This window comes from Bombus affinis, chromosome 2, assembly GCF_024516045.1.
Source record: "Bombus affinis isolate iyBomAffi1 chromosome 2, iyBomAffi1.2, whole genome shotgun sequence".
Taxonomy (NCBI): domain Eukaryota; kingdom Metazoa; phylum Arthropoda; class Insecta; order Hymenoptera; family Apidae; genus Bombus; species Bombus affinis.
Window position 1 is genome coordinate 15,169,904 of NC_066345.1, and position 20,167 is coordinate 15,190,070.

Here is a 20,167-nt window from a genome sequence, read left to right on the forward strand (position 1 = left end):
AATAAAATCCTCTAGAATCTAAAATTAAACTTAAAGTTGAAACATACACAGAATGGTCTAGCTAAATGGGATCATCTAAATATCTGCCTTATTCATTGTAATATGAAAAAACTTCTCAGAACAAAGTTACTGTATTTCAAGGGCTGCGTACAATGATGAAAATGATCTTTTTCATGGTTATTTCATTGCGAAATTTCAAAGTCATTATCACCATTTTAGATACAATCATATATTTATTTTTCGATATTTTTATAAAGCACGACAAATTAAATTCATCGACCTTAACAACTATATTGTTTCTATTACTTAATCTTGCGCTATTTGCGTTTGAATTATACGTATATTAATATTTATGTTCAATCGACAAACGACAAAATTAAAAAGTCCAAATTTTTCGGTTCCTAGGAAGAATTTTTTAATTTTCGAAGGCTTAAAAGAAATTTTAGAACGTAAGGAATTAATTAAGATTAGTTTTATCAGAGAGAAAACTTTCTATCTGATTCTATCTAGATACTCCTCTGAATTTCTTAGTCATAAGCATAATTAAAAAATCGTCCATTTGGCGGGTCATGAAACACTATAACCAATTCTAATAGTCGAAAAGTGAAATTAATCCCTTTATGATGAAATTAAAAGATTAAATTTCTCGACCTATAAGGCAAATTCTTGAACTATTCAAGACTTAAATTAGGATTTTAATTGTCAGAAATCTTATACAATTTTAAATAGAACTATCAAAGAATTGTTAATATATGAAAATCAATCAAATGTAGTGAATGTAACTGATTCAACCTACGCACCTATGCATTATACATATTTGCCTAGACAGCCGCCTACATGTATTTGTAATTTGTACATTATTTTAGTTTCGAATAAAATTTGTAACAATGTTTTATTTCTATAACATAATATGACATAGAATATTATTTTCATTTACGAAATGAAGCAACAATCCAATTTTGGTCACTCCAACTGAAACGAATGATTTCGGAATAACAATCTTTCTAAAACTATTTCCTTTGTAGCAAGTGCTTGTTGATTACAAGCAACCAATCAGAACGATCCACGAAAAGTTGTATCTGGTTATAAAGAGTGGGGAAACAGAGAGACGGATTGAATTTTACAAGAAAAAATTGTGTTCGTTTCAATCTTTTATGTGAAAGATTCCTTCACTGAATGACTTTTTCAAAATAATTGCAAACACGTTAGTTCACGTTAGTTCGTTAGGCAAAATGCAAGACTTTTTAGGTGAGTTTTACAAACCAATGTATATTGTAGATTTCACGATTATTATTATTAAATCTTACCGGTAGGTGTATCTTACCATTACAATATAGTGTATAATTACCGTTATAATGTATTTTCATTCACTGAATATTCATTTTTTAAAGCTCTAATTTTATGAATATTTTAACGCTTATTTCTATATTATTTACGTGTAATTCAATATCGTTTTATATTTGCATTGTTTAGGTATTTTGCTGCTAATTACTGGAGCACATTGTTTGTACTCCTCCAATTCAGATGTTATTGAACTAAAACCAAATAATTTTGATAGTTTGGTATTAAATAGCGATAATGTATGGATTGTAGAATTTTTTGCACCATGGTGTGGACATTGTCAACAATTAACACATGAATATGACAAAGCTGCAACTGCTTTAAAAGTAATTTTTATGTTTTATACTTAACATATTATTTATTTTATACCTTATTCTTATCAGAGGCTTTTAATATAAAATTCCACAGGGTATTGTAAAAGTCGGTGCAGTAAATGCAGATGAACATAAATCCCTTGGATCAAGATATGGAATTCAAGGTTTTCCAACAATCAAAATCTTTGGTACAGATAATAAACCAGAAGATTATAATGGACCAAGAACTGCGACAGGAATTGTTGATGCTGCTTTAAATGCGGCTAGTCAAAAAGCACGTAGAGCTTTAGGAGGTAAAAGGAGTGGCGGAGATTCTAAGGTAAATATAATGTCAATGTAATGAAATATAAGTACAGTAAAAGGATAAGGAAAAGTAGGTAATTAATAATTGAAAATCTTTTATTATTATTATAGTCCAAAGATTCCAAGGATGTAATTGAATTAACTGACGACAACTTTGATAAGATAGTAATGAATTCGGAAGATATGTGGTTAGTTGAGTTTTATGCACCATGGTGTGGTCATTGTAAAAATTTGGCCCCTATTTGGGCATCTGCAGCAACAGAACTTAAAGGTAAAGTGAAATTGGGAGCCATTGATGCTACTGTAAATAGAGTTAAAGTAAGTAATTTTTTAATTAATTGTTATTTATAAGTATATGATTTATTTGTATTTTTAAGTTAATATAAATATAATCAAATCGTAATGTTGCCAGGCTAGCCAATATGAAATAAAAGGATATCCTACTATCAAATATTTTGCACCTGGGAAGAAATCTTTCGATTCTGTGCAAGAATATGATGGTGGTCGCACAAGTAGTGATATAGTAAATTGGTCACTAGAAAAAGTAGCAGAAAATGTTCCAGCACCAAAAGTAGTTCAAATTACAAATGAAAAGACTTTAAGAGAAGTCTGTGAGGACAAACCATTATGTGTTGTATCCGTTTTACCGCATATTTTAGATTGTCAATCAGATTGTAGAAATGGATATTTAAAAGTTTTAAATGACCTCGGAGAAAAATATAAACAAAAAATGTGGGGGTAAGTTTTACTTACTGCTTACTAATCTTAAATTATCTTAAAATATCTTAAATTATATAATGCACATATATAAATATGTTTAAACAGCTGGCTTTGGGCTGAAGCTGGTGCTCAACCTCATATTGAAGAAGCATTAGAAATTGGAGGATTCGGATATCCAGCACTAGCAGCTGTAAATATAAAGAAAATGAAATACTCTTTATTAAAAGGTAGTTTTTCGTATGATGGTATAAATGAATTTTTACGAGACTTAAGTTACGGTCGAGGAGGTACAGCTCCTTTAAAAGGAGCTCAGTTACCTACAATTTTTGAAACAAAACCATGGGATGGCAAAGATGCTGAACTTCCACAAGAAGAAGATATCGATCTTAGTGATATAGATCTCGATGAGAAGGACGAACTGTAATTATAGAACTTAGTGTTTCTCAGAAACATATGCACCTTCATATTCGTGTATTAGTAAAACAATTCGATACTTATTTTTATATAACATTATTCTCAGTTGACATAACTACATATTAATGTACATTGATAATATGACATCATTATGAAAGTATCATGAATATCTTTTTCTTTCAACTGAAGTAAATTTCGCAGGTAGTTTAATATATTAAATTATAAGTGCATAATCAACAACTCTTCCATTGAGAACTTTCACAAAATTTAATCTATGCACTTTGACAAAATCATGCTTAATTTATGTGTACATTTTTAAACTGATAGTCAGATAAACATCATAGCAAAGATAAAATATGTTAACAAAATATGTAAACAAAAACTTTTTTATGGAAATGTTGTGAACTTAAAATAGTTGCTGAAGATACATAATGTTAATATGCATTCCATAAGATGTTTTTGGTTTTCCCTAATATGGGACCAAAATAAATGCACTTAAATGAATTTATATTTACAGAATATATTACGATCCTTATGTTGATTGAGATCTCATTGTTTGACTGGGTTATGTCACGTCTTCCATCATGATTACAGAAACATAGTATGAAATATGTTTATATGTATATGTGAATGTAAATCTTTGTCTCATTTATACTTAACTAATTATAATCCTTTTTTAACTTACGTTTTTATTAAATAAATTATGCTAAAAAATGTATAATAATTGTATATTGTTCATGTATTTTACTCAACTATTTTACAATTTTCATTTAACAACTTTATTATTGAACTTTCCTTCAGAAAAATGCAATATAGAAAAATGCTCAGGCATACTAAACGCGTTCTATACCGCGTTTTTTGCGTAATTGTGCATTTTATTACATACTTGTTTTACTTTATTTGAAATGAAAATCCAGCCATGTACTGAAAACAGTGAACGTGGTACAAAAATTAAATAATAAAGAATAATTCAGTATGTTAATTTCTTTTTTTGAATAAAAGAGTTGAAATACTGTGTTGAAAGCTTATTTTTAAATTATTTTCATAGTGCTAATAAGATAATGAATTTTTATAGAGGAAATAATTTCATATCTTTGTTGCATTCATTTAATTTACGTTATGAATACTTACGGATAAGAATTTCGGTATCTATTTAAAAATGGAGTCTAATATTTGGGAAGTGTCATGCGCATATTATTTAATCGGGATATATTTTGCTTTAGAAGAAATTAAAAATTGATATTGTTTTAGTGAAATGAATATTTTTATATAATTGTTATGGAATTAAAATTATATATAAATGAAATTTCAAAATTACATAATCTTTTTGTTTATGTACGAAATTAAGTATAGAGCACTTTAAAGGGTTAGATTTTTAATTATTTTCTTTTCAAAATAACTGTTCATCTTTATTTTATTTTTACCTTTATATTTTATTCTTAGCACAAAATTATTCTTTTGCCTCAATTTTCTACTTTTCTTTAAACAAGAATGGGTACAAAAATATTAAATGACATTCACAATGACATGAAGCAGTTAATAACAGCAATTACATCTTTTGAGGTAAAAAAAGATACATATTTAAAAATATGTATATAAATTAGAATTATAGACATAAACTTTAATAAATATATGTGTATTATTTTTTATATTATGCCTAGGAAAATGAAGAAGGATTTCGAATTTGTGAACGATTCTGTATGACAAATATTAAACATCATCGATATCTATCTGTCAATAGTAACAGTACAAAAGAAGCTATTAAAGCTCTAATTACAAAATTTTCGATCCATGGAAAATATGATGTAGCAAAAAAGTTTGAGGAACTTGTAGATGCATTTCTGTCAAGTTTTAATTTTGAACAGCATCCACAGTATGATCTGCAGTGGTATCTATTAACATTGCTATTGGAATTAGCTAAAGAAACCTGTAAATCTGATTTGGAATCTTTGGCATTAACACGCGGAGAATATACTTTCAATGTAACAGGTGAAGATGAAAATGAGGTTGCAGAAGAAATTGATTGGGCTGAATATTTAAAAGAAGGCCAAGAAAACTTTTTCAATGATTACAAAAGTGACACAGACAGTGTAAGTAATGTTATAGTTACCTTTACATATAATATTTGATTAATCAATAAAAAATACTTATAAAATATGTTTGAATTCATGGAAATGTTTAATTTTTAATAGGAATGGTCTAATGATACAGAAGATAATGTGGATATAGGTTCAAATTTTGAAGTACCAATAGATATCTCAGATTCAAATAAAGCAATATGCATACCATCTGTTGAAAAAGAATTAAATAACTTATCTTTAGCTCTAAATGAAGAACTTAAATCTAAAAATTGGTTATTATCAAATGTTCAAAACACCTGGTGGAATGAGTTAGACTGGAGAAAATATCCAGTTAAAAGCAGATTTTCTGATGCTCATCTTTGTGAAATTTGGTGATTATTCTTATGAAAATTATATTTTTCATATTTTATACAAAATATTTCCAATATATTAATATTAAATATATAGGCATAAAGCAAATGGCAGAGATCTTTATACACTTGGAACTCTTAGCGAATATTTAGTATGCAGAGAATTGTTATGGATGTTCTATGCTCCAATGCAAATGGTAGTGTTTCAACAAAATGAAGAAACAGGGTTTTTTATTCGTCCTGATATATCAATACCTAGTTTAACTACTGTGAGTATATAATAAACAATCTGCATTAATATATATTTAATATATATATATATATATGAGTTTTAATTATTTAAGAGTATTAGTAGTAATGTATTTCAGGCTGCATTTAATAGTATTCTTTTACCATTTTGTAAGTATTTTTCGATGATACATGATTTAGAACAATTTGGAATTAGATTGTATTCCATGGAAGATGATTTTTGTAAAAAGCCACCTTTAACATATGAAACTTACAATGCAATTCTGAGACAACATTTGATGAAATTTAGGAAGAAAATAATTGCTATAGAAAAATCTCTTATGAAACAAGGTAAAAGCTTTTTTATATTTAATAGATTTATAAATATTTTTGTTATATTTACTATTTTGTATTTATATTGGATTTTAGATGGCAATTTAACGTTTCTGTCTTTATCATCAATCCTTAAAAAAAATTTATATAGTATACAAATTTTACATGAAGTTCATAAAAGGTCAGTATTAAATTGGAAACTTCATCCAAACTGGAAGTGTGCATCTAAATTACTATCATCTTTGTATTTTGAAATACAAAATTCACACAATATAGAAAGAACAAATATTTGTACTAGTTTATATTTATCTAGCCTTACTGTTTATTTAAATATAATTGATACATGGTTAAGTGATGGACGTTTTGAAGATTGGAGGGAAGAATTTATAATTGCAAGGTAAAACTATTTGAATATATGGTAAAATGATTACAAATGATAAGTTATTTATTCATATTAGGTTATCAAGCAATGCAGTTTCAGAAAGTAGCATACAGTATGAAACATTGTTTTTGAGACCTTTGGATAGTATATGTTTAAGAGATCCAATTATGCAATTCTTGATAAGGAAGATACAACATATAGGACAAAGTATTGAATTGTTAGTATCTCTAGATCGAATTACAGATATATGGAGAATTAATGTTGGAGGAAATGGTAATTGGTATAATTTTAATTATCTATCTTTCCTACTATTATAACTTTACTTTTAATTTTATATATCCTTCAGAATTGAAGAGATCTTTGGTGGATGAATTTTATGGCAAATTAGAAGTAGAAATTTCTAAATATAGTACAGATGAACAAAAAGAAGAAAAGAAAGTATCTTCATCTCAGAAAAAAGAAGTTACTAAGAATGAGTATGATGAGGATATGGAAAAAAATATTATAAAACAATTATCTGAATTTAATAATCCATTTTTATTAAAAGCTTTAGAAGAATATCTCCCTTCTGAATTGTTAAAAAAAAGTAATACTGATGATGCTGAGGTTTCCAAGATTCAAAATATCAAAGTGGAAACTAATATTTTCAAAAGGTAATTCTATTATCTACTTCAAATGAATTTTCTTGCATAAGTATTTTTTAAAGTATAAAGTATAATATTTTAGGCTTGAAAGAGAATCAAATTATATATTACCATTCAGAAAAATATTAGAAAATATTCTAGCAGAAATTTTGATTTCACGATATAATGGTGCCAGTAAATTAGTCAAAAATATTATGTGTGAGGAATATAAATTGGAATCACATTTAACATTAATGAGATCTGTCTATATGATGGAAGCAGGTCATATTATGAACAAATTTTATCAAAGATTGTTTCATGAGGTAAAGTGTATAACATTAGTAATTCTTCAAATTATTAAATTTCCATTATATTTATTTTGTTTAGATTGAAACTAATCAAATGTGGAACAATTCATATTTTCTATCATGTATACTTGAAGAAGTCCTTTCTCAATGGTGGGCAGATTTAAGTTCACGTTGGTCTATTACAGTTTCTAGCACTCATACAAATCAAGTATTAATGGCTGTTGATAATATAACATTGCATTATACAATTGGCTGGCCTATAAATATTGTATTAAATGAGAAAACCTTCATCAAATATAATGAAATATTTAGATTTCAGTTAAAATTAAAATGGGCTTTATGGACATTAAATAATTTAAGATTTAGCGGTAAGAAAACATATTACAAGATTTTTTTGCTTTTAATAAAATATTATAAACAAAGATAGTTTTTATAGACTTAGAAGGTTCGAAATCAATGTGTAAAAGGAATAAATTAGAACAGTTTCATATAAGGCGTATTGAAAGCTTACGATTCTGCTTGTTACATGCAATTACTTCAGTACATACTTATTTATCAGGTCAAGTATTACAAAATTTAAGTCTTATGTTAGAAAAATCTTTAACACAAGCTGAGAGTTTGGACACAATTATATCAGGTATAATTATATTAATGAAATAATAAGTATAATAAAATTGTAATACACATACGCAGTTATACAGGATTAATATATATATAATTCTTTTTTTTTAATTACAGTTCATAATGAATATTTAAAAAAAGTTTATGAACATTGTTTATTAACTTCAGAGTATGAAGATTTAATGGCAACAATAAATAATGTATGTATACATATTAAACTTTGTTATTTAATACAATGTAGTTCGTACAATTACATAATATATACAAATTTATTTCAGTTAATTGAAATGTGTAATCATATCCGAGTTCGATGGAATTATAAAAAATTAACATTTGCCAGTGAAGAATTAGATGTGTTAGAAAGCAGCTATAATAAATATCACATGTACCTTGCTTTAGCTCTACATAATGCAGTTCAGAATAAGGATGCAAATTATTGTAAGTCTGAAATTCTATTAATAACATTATATAATTCATTTCAAACTGATATTCCCAAAATTGATACAATTGTTTTAATATCGAAAGATAGAATATGAAGTTTTAATAGTTACTACTAATAACTCTAAAAGATATATTAGCATAGTAATTAGTTAATTTAGATAATCATTTAATGTTTTCTTTTTTTAAATTGCTTTGTTCACAGTGACTGGCTTAAGCTCTGCATTTAATTGCAGTATGTCATATACCCAACAGTAAAATATTTTCAAATTTTTTATATCCAATAATAATTCTATAGAAAATAACATTATAACAAATTGCATTATTACAAATCTTCTTTTTAATCTAAATTTTGCGCCAAATCTTTGATTAACAAAAATACTATCAATATATTGCTCTTACTAATACTTTGTAAGTAATTGTGTTATAATTCTTTTTAATAAGAAATATATGTATACTTCGCAAATCTTAAATATTTCAAAATATGTATTACAATTTATGTAATTTTATTGAAATATTTATGAAAATTGCAATATCATATGTTCTGTTACATAATTTGTACATTAAAAGTATATCAATTTATACTGTAGAATAAAAGATCTATTTTAAGTTTTTTTATTTGCTTCATAAATTTGTTCCTTCTATTCTAAAACCCTAGCCAATGCCTAAATTCCTTTCAGATGAATTAATGTTACAATATCAAATTAATACAAAAGATATTTATATAAAGAACAATGTTACTATGTGTCCATTTAGTAATCTGAGTCGCAGTTTGCTAATTGAAATAGCTTATCAATATTTACCACCATCAGGTTTGCCGATACCAATTCCAAAGATTATACACAAAGTAGACTGGTATAATAGCAGGTAAGAAATTTGATATTTGAAGAAATATTATTTGTTACATTTGTATATAAAGAAAAAGCTTGTCTGTAAATGCCATCAAGTTACGATGAAGCGTTTAGAAATATTATTAAAAATGTTATGATTTTAAAACTTGTATTTTTCAGTGTAAATTCTGAAAATTCTTTACCAAATCATATTATTCTAAATGAATACGAACAAACATTTTCATATATACGTTGGTATCAATTAGAAGAAAGTATTGTTACAGTCAATTTATCTCCATATACCTTACATCGTGAAATGGAAGATTTTATTAATGGCAATAAATTAGAAAAAAATTATTGATTAATAATAATAGATTACTATGATAAAAATAAATTATAATCAAGGTTGCTTAAGTACAAACTATAAAAAATATATTGATAAATATAAGATTTTAAATAGATGTTTATTAAGAATTAATACTTCTATGTCATTTCATAATAAGCAATTAAAAAGTAATGTAAGTTTTTATAATAATAATTAGTTAATAAAAATATATGAATTACTATTTAATAGATGATAATAATTTATTTTAATACACAATTATATATACATTTATGTAACTTCCTGAATTTAATACCATTAAAAAAATTGATAAGAAATAATAAAATAAATACATCTTTCACATTAAGTAAATATTTATAAAATTAAGTTATGAATAACATGATTGAGATATATTATTGCCAGTATGTAAAATAAAAGTGAAAAATTCTCTCTGCTCAAACATTTAAAGAAAAATTCTGCTCTGCCCAAAGCTTTGTGCCATTACAACAGTACCATTTTGTCCCATTGTTCCACTTTGCGATACTGTAGGTGCATTTGTAGTTTCATTCAAATTAATAGGTGGTGTTGAATGATTGTTAACATTTGTAGTAGTTAAAGCTTTATTACGTAATTCAAAGACCTGTTGTATAGCTTTACGAAAGCAAAGAAAGTTATAATCAATTACACCTACAAATTGAAAAGAGAGGATTTTAAATATAATATGCGCAATAATTACTAATTATTATTATCTATTTCTTAGTAAATTTACTAAAGCATTATTTTACCTTGTCTGTCAAAATTGTCTTCGCGCAAAATACAGACTAAAGCCAAGAATTTATTAACTTCACGTAAATATAAAATTGTTCCATTATTTAACTTGATTAAACTAGAACTTTGATTATCAAATGCTGCAGCCTCTAAATCCTCCCTCAAACTAAAGGAAATATGTGATGTAATTATTTCTATTATGTAGACAGATAAAAGCTTTTATGTAGAAATTTTTGTAAAACATACCCATATATGCAAGAGACATCGATAACAACATCAATCATATCACAACAAAGTTCATAACTTTGCATGTCTACAGGAGAACTATCAGTTGCGATATAAATTTTAGATACTACATCAAATAAAAATGCTTTTTCAATTGCAGAATTCTGAAAAACAAATTACAATTTATTTTGTACAACTATGTGACAAAAATTTATATATTCATATATATATTTATATATTCATATTTTTTCTTACTGATATGAGTATATTAAGTAAATTTTCTAAAGTTGGTAATTGTGGTATCAATTTTTGTACAACTTTACTAAATGCTTCAAATATACTATGATCATATATGGATGTTAAATGGAAACTCAGATGTATTTGGTCACATCCTGAAATGTATACATAATTATTTCTAAGTGCTGTTAATAAAAAAGTTTCGTAATTATTTGTGTTATTTACCAGAATCTGCAAGATCATCATTTGCTCTAGTGTGTATATCTCTTTGTGTTTCCATTTTACAGTCATCAGATAAACCATCAACTTTATGTATAAACACTTCAAATTTTATCGCTTGATTAACCTTGTATGCTTTTGTAACTGTCAAATGAAGTTTATTAAGCGCTTCCATATAATCATCTTGAGCATCGATAACAAAAACTAGTGCTCCACAACCACCAAATATCATATCGCTATCAAAAGTAGGATCAAAGAAGTCAATTTGTCCTGGAAAGTCCCAAATTTGAAATTGAACAAAACTAGAGTTGCTTATATCATCTTTAATAATTTTATTTGTGCTTTCCAAAAACAATGTTTCATTTGGTGACATTTTATGAAAAACTACTTTTTGTATCGATGACTTTCCACTCCTAAAATTAATATTAATTTCATATAATAATCAATAAAAATATTATTAATAACATGATTAATAATATTAAAATAAAAATATGTTAAACACTCGGATACCTGCGAAGACCCATTAATAATATTCTAGGTTTTTGTTCTCCTGCTAAAGGATCCATAGATCCTTCTGTTTCCCCATCAAATGGAGCATATCCAAAATCTTTAGGAAAAGATCCTACATCATAACCAGCTTGATACTGATCATCATCATCCTACGATAATAATGTTATTATTAATACGTAAATATTATCTTAGTATTAATATGTACATATTATCATAAATGATACGTATTTGAAGCTATTTAAAAAATGGTTTATTATAAACTACTATTTTTTATTTTACTCTATTTTACATATATATGTAAAAAACATTTAATTACTTAAAATACATTAGATTTCCAAATATTTTAATAAAGATAAAATTTAAGAATAAAATAAAAGACAAAATCTGATGATTTGAAATAAGAGTGTTTATTTAAGTATTGGGATACTTGTCACAAATATTTAATTATTTCACAATTAACAATATCATTATTAAGTGAGTACCAATATATGTATAAAATACAGTATTAAATTCTTCCGAATAATTTATTTACAAATGATATAAATTATCAACATAGCAAATTGTATCATTGGTGACACTTACCATATTCGTACTTTGTATCTTTTATTTATTTGATATTCCTTTTATGTTAGAATAGACTTTGGATTCACAAAATTTACAATATTATCGCGTAACTACACATTTATGATACTATGTATGCATTAATTGTAATTTAATATCAATACAAATTGTATACATATATACAATTATATGAAACTGTAATAAATCATACACAACAGTTTGATGCAATATCAATGCAAGTTGGACTAAAATATGACCAAATAGACACAAAAAAATAAATATTCATTTTCAATTACATATTTAAACCTCGAAACAAAGAATTGTGCATAAAGTTCATACAACACACTCGAATAACATTCATAGATACTTTAACATGCTATTTCTTTTAACTTTAACACAATTCTATTTCCGTGCTAAATATATTTTTATAACAGTGCATACAAAAATGTATTACAATAAGATTTACAATTTCAAAATATACAGAACAAAGTATTTTGTGTAGCTGTGTAACTATCGTACAATATCAATATCGAATAAACGATGCAATGAAAATAGACATAAATACGAATTACCAACTATGCAACTATACATTACTGATACTGTCGCCATTTTCTTTGCTATATCTGTGACAAACTTCATATACCTAATATGTTTCTGTTTGTGCGAAAAACGTGTACAGCGAAATGGAATAAATGTAAATTATAAGGAGAATTTCCAAAGAAAGAATCACGTAAAATATTATTTTTCAACATGAAAGTAATTGCTACTATTGCATAATTATCTTTTATAAGGTAAGGAGTTAAAAAATTTTGGATATGGCAGAAATTTCGAATTCTACTGTGTTTACAAACGATGCATCTTCTACTGGTGCTTCCGATCTTCTTCAACAAGCGTTCCAACAAGTTGTTGATGATGACGATCATGATAACGAGTTTGTCGCGTTTTTACAAAATGACGACAATGATTCTCAAACTATACACTTAACGCCAGAACAGGCGGCAGCCCTAGGACTAACCTTTGAGGTAAACTCGAATGAAGAGGTTATATATCAACAGGAACAAGATAACGCCACTTCGAACATACCAGAGAATGTTTCTGCAAAAGATAACATTAATGTACAGGACCAAAATTCATTATCTTCTCAGGAATCTATAACAATCGACCAGTTAAATTATCAACCTGAGGAAGTACAAAAGTCCAATGATACTGAATTGATTAAAACAGAGTGCATTGATTTCCAAGAATGGCATATGCAAAAAGTTTCCCACACGGAAGAACTTCAAGATCAAATAGTTGAGAACAATATATCATTAGAAGAAATAAGTTTAAATAGTCAAAATCATGAAGCTCAACAGATAATTGAACATCAGAATAATATAATTCAACAAAGTTCGGGTACACAGACGATAGTTCTAGAGCAGCCTAAAGTACATGGAATAAAAGCAGATGTTACACATGTAAAAAATATTCATGAAAACAATTTGCAATATACTATTGAAGAAAATATAGCACAAAATCAACTTAATACAATACCCAATACCCAAGCGCAAATCTTGCAGAAGCTACCTGTGATTCTACCATCTTCCCAATTTATCATAAAACCTGCACAAACTATATTGAAACCAGCTAAGAACATTAGATTACTTCAGAGTTCAAACAAATTAAGTAGCACAACTGTTAATTCCATTAATGCAGTACATTCACTTAATACTAATTCAAACGCTAATTCTGTATTACTTTCAAAGGCTACAATATTAAACAATTTGTCATCACAGATAATAAAAGCTACACCTATAACAGCTCAATTGTTAAATACTAGTGGTATATCTGCACAATTATTAAACACTCAGCTGTTAACTAGTGCTTGTGAAATACAGAATCAATCTATTGGTACATCACATATTTCAAATACCACTGTAAACACCACATCTGGAGCAACACAAAATATTGTTACTTCACAAATACGTTTGTCTCCAATCGTAAAAACATCACAATCTCTACAAAGGGGAAATGTTCAACAACTTTTAACTCCAGTGCTAAAAAGTGCATCGACTGTGCTTCCAAAAACTAATAATATTCTTAATAATACCAGCGTGACTACAGCTATTCCAGCACAATTTTTAAAATCAGTTCAAATCCCCCCTCAGTTACTTAAAACAAGAGCTGCAATTGGTAAGAAAACTACAGGAACAATTGGAACATCAAAAACTACATCTAATCCTGATACACCAGTTTTGCTTCGGACAGCATCGATTGTTAAAGCTCAAGATTTAAAAACAGCAACCACAAATTCTGCATCTATTTTAAAATCAACCCAAATTTCTTCAACACCAATATCAATTTTAAAACCTCAAGCAAAAATTGCATTTAACAATACAAGTAAGCAAAATGTTACTATTGCAACTCAAAATGTTGCCAGTATTTCAAACAATTCACAAAATAATTCACAAAAAACACCTATAACACAACAAAGTAGTGCATTTGAATCTGCTAAGTCAGTTCAAAGTGAAGCTACCAAACAAAAACTTAATCTTGTAGTAAATGGCATAAATCTTAAAGTTAATAAGAAAGCTAAAGGTACTGTTAAATCTACAACAATAGTAAATGAATCTACAGATACATCTAAGCCATTAGGTTCTAGTGAAAACCCTATACAAATAGTTCAGCAAGGACAAACATTTCATAGGTATACAAATAATATTAGAATAATAATACATACAATGCAATATATTTATCAAGTTCTTTCATTTAATAACAATAATATTTATTCTAGTATACAACGCTTAACACCAACACAATTAAAACAAATTGCTCATGTTCTGCAACAACGTAGTCAAGAAGCAGCTACATCAAATGAAAGAGTAGTATATAGGTAAATAAAGTTATTTAGTTATGAAGTTATTTAGATATTACGAAATTTTATATTTAAATTAACGAAATGTATGTATAGAGTTGTATTTCCTGAAGAACTGGATTTACAAATTAGAAATCCAGGAAATATATTAAAGAATCGTGGTGGAAAAAGAGGTAGACCAAAAAAAAGTGCTATCAGACCTTCCTTACTTCCATCTAAACCACCACCAATTCCTGATGAAGAACAGGAAGAATTGAAGGTTTGTTTTACTTAATTTGCTGTATTTTGAAATTGTTTTATGATTCCAACATATTAAATATAATATTTCTTTAGGATGAAAGAAAGAAAGTTGTAGCTAGAACACGATCTGGCAGACTTTCTCGACCTCCTAGACATATGGTACGGGATTATAAACATTTGCATCATTCAGATTTTCTACAACCTGACTTAGATGATTCAGATGGTGGTTATAGCGATTATAACACCAATAATGATAAACTTGAGGAAGAAGAATCACCTAAAGAATTATTAACAGGGCTAGAAGTACCAAAAAGAAAAATATCAGATCATTTTAGGTGTCCTACATGTAATAAAATATATTTAGGGCGTACTCGTATGGCGAGACATTTTGAGATGCATCCTGACCATGGAAGTCCCGAACAACTACCTCCACCAACGCCTGAACCTGAATTAAAACAAAATGGGGGCCAAGATCCTTTAAAACGAAAAGGAAAAAAGCGAGGTCCTTGGGCTTATGTTACACCAGAGGCTAAGTCAGAAAGACGTCAAATAAAGTTACGAGAAGCAATTTCTGTATGTGAAGATCTTGAAATAATAAAAATAGCTGCAAAACCGGTACTTAACGCACAGTCATTATTTGATTTATTAGTACTAAAGTCCGAAAATAATGTAAGGAACTTTTTGGGCGAATTAAAACAATTAATGGATAAAATACGAGAAAAAACTAAAACAATGTTGACTATTATAAATAATGATGAAGAAACAAACAAAGATTTGATTGATATCAGTGAAGAATCACTTTGTGATGCCTTAGGTCTCAACCCAGGTTTATATAAAATTAATAATGAAGCTCTAAAAAAGGTTGATACTTCTATTTGTACTACCTATGAAAATGAAGAGCCACCCCTTAAACGTCAGAAAACAGATAATTCTGAAGATGCTAAAGAAAATATGGAAGAAAGAATGTCTAGCGGATTTTCTGAAAGTTCAGATCTCAGTGTCTCAGACTTTTTAAGTGAAAGAAGAGGTGACTCTGTGACAAATCCTACTTGTCCAGAGGTGCTATCAGCTTTAACATTAATGCGAAGAAATCCTAGTCCTGTGAATAATGCAGAAAGTAACAAATCTAGCAATGTATCGAAACTTTTAATATCAAATCCAGAGATTCAGAATAAAATTTCAGATAATCCTGGATTCCAAAAAGTGGATATCACTTCGCCAAAAATTTCAAGTTATCAAAAAACGGATTCTCATAAAGAGAATTTTACTAAATTAGGGAACAATTTAGGATCGTCAAACTTTTGTAACATTGAAGATAATTATGACCAATCTAAAATAGAACATATGGAGCAGGCTTTCATAAAATTAGAACCAACAGAACAGGGCTTTGTCAAATTAGAAAATGGATCTATGGAAACTTATGTAAAACAAGATCCTCAGAACTTTGAGAAAATACAAAATGGTTTGAATACCATGGAGAATGGATCTCAGAACTTTATTAAAGGATTCCAAAAACTAGTTTCTAAAATAATTCCTATGTCTGTACCGGACACAAATTGTGTTAAAACACAATCTGCACCATTAGACACAAACTCTTGCAAAATAATGCCTGCTACTTCCAGTTGTAAAATTTCAGATAACCTACCTATACTTCAAGATACAGTACCAATAATTTCTAGTAATTGTGATACTAGTATATTTGAAAGTTCAGAAAATTTAGATATATCAAAAATAACTCAGTACGATCACATAGCACATTTAGATATTCTAAATACAAGTGGAGTAATAGATAAAAACTTACTAATTGATGAAAAATTAGTAGAACAACTGCATCTAGTAGATCAGTCAAATTTAGTTGATGAGCTTGTATCTGAACGATTAAAAAATATTATGCCAGATAATATTTTAGAGAACAATTTGATATCAAATAATTCAAATTTAGATACTGATCTCGATTTTGAAGCATTAAGTGAAGAATTTAATAGAAATACAAGAAGTTGATTCTTGAATGATTACATGCAAGATGTTCCTAAACAAATTGAAGTAATATGTATAGTGTATAATAATATCAAACATATAATTGAAATGTATATGTATGATTACACAATTGTGTAGATATTTTTTTATAGAATTTCTGACAGTATCACACAATCAATATATTATAACTTCCATATTTGAATGAAGAGTATCAATAGTAAAATAATATAATATCTTGTATTCTAATATGTGTATGTAAATAAGACTGTTTCTGTTATATTTATTGTGTATAATGTATATTTCACATGGAAAAAGATAGTGTCATGTTGTATTGACAATGTTAAAAAATGCATTGATGTTATACAAAGAAATTTTACTTTGTTGTATTGTCTTCTACAAATTTTTACTACAACATATAGATACATTTTATTTTTAGTAAACGGTCTTTATAATCATACACATAGTGCAAGTAATACTTTAAGTTTAAGTTTACTTTCTTGAAAGAAGATAAGAAATTAAAATTACCAGGGTTATATATTAAACAACGCGAAAAAAATATAAAAATTTTTTGTACATATAATTTCTCATAGTCGTTGACAGACGTATATTGTAATTTCTTTTTAGTTATAACATTATTATGAACATAAAACAAAAATGTTTATGCACAAATTATTTTACGATTTAATTTTAACTTTCTATATCTATTATTAAATATTTAATAGGATAATACCTGTATTGATAAACTGATGAGTAAAATAAAAATCGTATTTATATTATATCAATAATTTCATTGTAACGACAAAAAAAATATTACAGATTATAAGTAGTAATGAATTAATGTGAATTATTTACAGCTTTTGTATGAAATACTAAATCATTGAAAATACTTTAAACATCAAAAAAATAATTCCATCCACATTGTTATAGCATTTATGTACAGTGAAAATTATTAATTTTCTATTTATCTGTAAATAATGTATTATACATATATAAGAAGTTATTGATATAATTAAAAATTAATGGCACTAATATTAGAAATACTAATCAGAATATAATTAATCATAAAATTGCATAAATGCATTAATTTTGCAGGTTTAATTCCTTGTATCTATTCTAAAATCTGCATTTTCAAGCAAATTTCTAGTATATTTATATTTATCTATATCCATATTAATTCTTTGTGATCTCAGGTACCAATTGTAAACAGAATTTCATAATACACTTTAGATTTGGACTATATATTTCAATTTGATATATTTCGTTTTGTGAAATTATACAAATGGTATTTGGAAAGCCACAAATAAATGATCATTCTGTTAATCTTTGTTTTATTTCAATAGTTGTAATTTATGATATAATACAAAAAATAATTATTGTAAACATTGAATTGTTTTTGAAATAGAAAAATACTTACCAAAATTTATATCACCAATAATTAATTACCTATGTCCACTCTCTATTAACATTGATTCTAAGACTGCTGTTAGATTTTCTGGCAATAATGGTTGATGCACCCAACTAGCAAGGAACAACATTTTCCAAGATTCTGTATAATAATGCGCTGTATCTTCCAAAATTGCACGTTTCACTTTTGCTTCATTAGAATATATACTAAATATTGATTCTGCAACTTGTCCTAAAATTAATCATAATCTTATAAGATAGATTAATTATAAAAATATACTGATTTTTATAGATAAAATATAATTGTGTATTTTTACCAAATTTTGAACTAGGCCATGTTGTAAATAACTTGTCCTTGCTAGTTTCTAAAGAAGCTGTTATTTTCATCTGTTGTTCAATCTGAGCAAAATTTTTTACAATGTCGTCCTAGAAAGTAATATTATAATACAAATATCTTTATGACAATAATATTAAATAAAAAATAATCATGTAGAAAGCGCATTACCAATCCATCACAAATAATTTCCAATTTATCACATTGTTCTTGCAAAATTTCAGAATAAGATTCATCTTGTTTCGCTTGAGTTATGTTATTTAGTAATGTTACTCCTTCTAAATGAAGTGTATTCCAAATTTGTATATTTTTATGAATATCTGCAATTAAATCTCGTATATGGCGAGCAGAACCTGTTAAATTTCTTCCTTGTGTTGATTTTGTATGCGTAAGTTCTGTAATATATATTTAATAAAATATGTTTTGTACTCTATGTGCATTATATACATTGCTTAAAAATTAATGTATTAAAAATATTGAACTGCTTACTATTAACTGGGGAGAATTGTCCTTTACTCATTATTTGTATATGACACTCTTTCTTGGTACAGTTCATTACAATTGAACTTTTATGCAAATATACATTAATACAATAAGTCAAAAAATGATAAATACTTAATAACTGTATATTTAAATGAAAAATATATTTATATGTATTTATATGTAATTAAAATTATAATATAATAATAAATTTGTTCATTCATTGATTAATTTAAAATACGTAATTCTTACAGGTATAAAATTTCATGCAACAGCAGAGAATGTCTGCATTGTTTGTACTTATTTACATATGTAAGTATATATGATCATTTCTCAAATTGTATGAATACTCATCAAATATAAAACATAAAAATCACACACTCTTTATTGGCAAAACTTAATGTGTAAGAATTTCAAACATTATCTTATTGGTTATTATTATAAAATAGAATATTTTAAAAGGGAAATATCCAATGGCAATAACGTTTCCATTGAATTCCTAACGGACCATTTACAAAAAACATAAGTATGTGATAAGAAAAAATTAAAGCTTTTTAATAACGTTTTAGATATAATACAATCTTATTAATTTTATGAAATATTACATAAACTCATTAATCATATTTGTCCCTAAATCTGTTACAAAAATTATAAATAATTCGTCTTGAATTTAAAAAATGTAGAACCAAAGGATACAGATGGCGCGCGCGATATAACATACGCTCAATTATGCGGTAAAATCAAATTTAA

At 26.8% G+C, this 20,167-nt stretch overlaps 5 protein-coding genes across 9 annotated transcripts; 3 read left to right on the forward strand and 2 right to left on the reverse strand.

Moving 5' to 3' along the window:
* Window positions 1-1,068: 1,068 nt before the first annotated feature.
* LOC126925324 (protein disulfide-isomerase A6 homolog) lies at window positions 1,069-3,816 on the forward strand. Its single transcript, XM_050740744.1, has 6 exons — window positions 1,069-1,248; window positions 1,474-1,667; window positions 1,750-1,974; window positions 2,070-2,276; window positions 2,371-2,696; window positions 2,784-3,816. Exons 1-6 carry the CDS (start codon window positions 1,233-1,235, stop codon window positions 3,100-3,102), a joined length of 1,287 nt encoding a protein of 428 aa, XP_050596701.1. The 5' UTR covers window positions 1,069-1,232; the 3' UTR covers window positions 3,103-3,816.
* Window positions 3,817-4,212: 396 nt separating this feature from the next.
* On the forward strand, window positions 4,213-9,686 carry LOC126925249 (gamma-tubulin complex component 5). 3 transcript variants are annotated; one of them, XM_050740622.1, is made up of 16 exons: window positions 4,213-4,458; window positions 4,536-4,655; window positions 4,754-5,182; window positions 5,285-5,544; window positions 5,621-5,792; window positions 5,892-6,102; window positions 6,181-6,481; window positions 6,543-6,739; window positions 6,813-7,119; window positions 7,193-7,412; window positions 7,477-7,765; window positions 7,957-8,034; window positions 8,136-8,218; window positions 8,297-8,456; window positions 9,137-9,323; window positions 9,467-9,686. In XM_050740622.1, exons 2-16 carry the CDS (start codon window positions 4,584-4,586, stop codon window positions 9,645-9,647), a joined length of 3,147 nt encoding a protein of 1,048 aa, XP_050596579.1. In that variant the 5' UTR covers window positions 4,213-4,458; window positions 4,536-4,583; the 3' UTR covers window positions 9,648-9,686. The 3 variants fall into 3 exon arrangements, with proteins under 3 accessions (XP_050596579.1, XP_050596570.1, XP_050596588.1); XM_050740613.1 differs by having other exon boundaries at window positions 4,216-4,458; window positions 7,834-8,034; window positions 9,467-9,683; XM_050740631.1 differs by lacking the exons at window positions 9,137-9,323; window positions 9,467-9,686 and adding an exon at window positions 8,662-9,070 and having other exon boundaries at window positions 4,225-4,458; window positions 7,834-8,034.
* Window positions 9,687-9,852: 166 nt separating this feature from the next.
* Window positions 9,853-13,256, reverse strand: LOC126925342 (ras-related GTP-binding protein D). Of its 2 annotated transcripts, none has more exons than XM_050740788.1 (7): window positions 13,144-13,256; window positions 11,568-11,716; window positions 11,064-11,470; window positions 10,857-10,993; window positions 10,623-10,765; window positions 10,394-10,542; window positions 9,853-10,295 (listed from the first exon to the last, which is right to left on the reverse strand). In XM_050740788.1, the coding sequence occupies exons 2-7, from the start codon at window positions 11,621-11,623 to the stop codon at window positions 10,072-10,074; spliced, it is 1,116 nt and encodes a 371-aa protein (XP_050596745.1). In that variant the 5' UTR covers window positions 11,624-11,716; window positions 13,144-13,256; the 3' UTR covers window positions 9,853-10,071. The 2 variants fall into 2 exon arrangements, with proteins under 2 accessions (XP_050596745.1, XP_050596735.1); XM_050740778.1 differs by lacking the exon at window positions 13,144-13,256 and adding an exon at window positions 12,150-12,665.
* LOC126925237 (uncharacterized) lies at window positions 12,765-18,622 on the forward strand. The gene is made up of 4 exons (XM_050740586.1): window positions 12,765-14,814; window positions 14,902-15,000; window positions 15,079-15,241; window positions 15,316-18,622. The coding sequence occupies exons 1-4, from the start codon at window positions 12,944-12,946 to the stop codon at window positions 17,221-17,223; spliced, it is 4,041 nt and encodes a 1,346-aa protein (XP_050596543.1). The 5' UTR covers window positions 12,765-12,943; the 3' UTR covers window positions 17,224-18,622.
* Window positions 18,511-19,855, reverse strand: LOC126925398 (cyclin-dependent kinase 2-interacting protein-like). 2 transcript variants are annotated; one of them, XM_050740906.1, is made up of 5 exons: window positions 19,670-19,855; window positions 19,427-19,559; window positions 19,109-19,332; window positions 18,921-19,029; window positions 18,511-18,835 (listed from the first exon to the last, which is right to left on the reverse strand). In XM_050740906.1, exons 2-5 carry the CDS (start codon window positions 19,491-19,493, stop codon window positions 18,639-18,641), a joined length of 597 nt encoding a protein of 198 aa, XP_050596863.1. In that variant the 5' UTR covers window positions 19,494-19,559; window positions 19,670-19,855; the 3' UTR covers window positions 18,511-18,638. The 2 variants fall into 2 exon arrangements, with proteins under 2 accessions (XP_050596863.1, XP_050596854.1); XM_050740897.1 differs by having other exon boundaries at window positions 19,427-19,855.
* Between the last annotated feature and the right edge of the window lie 312 nt (window positions 19,856-20,167).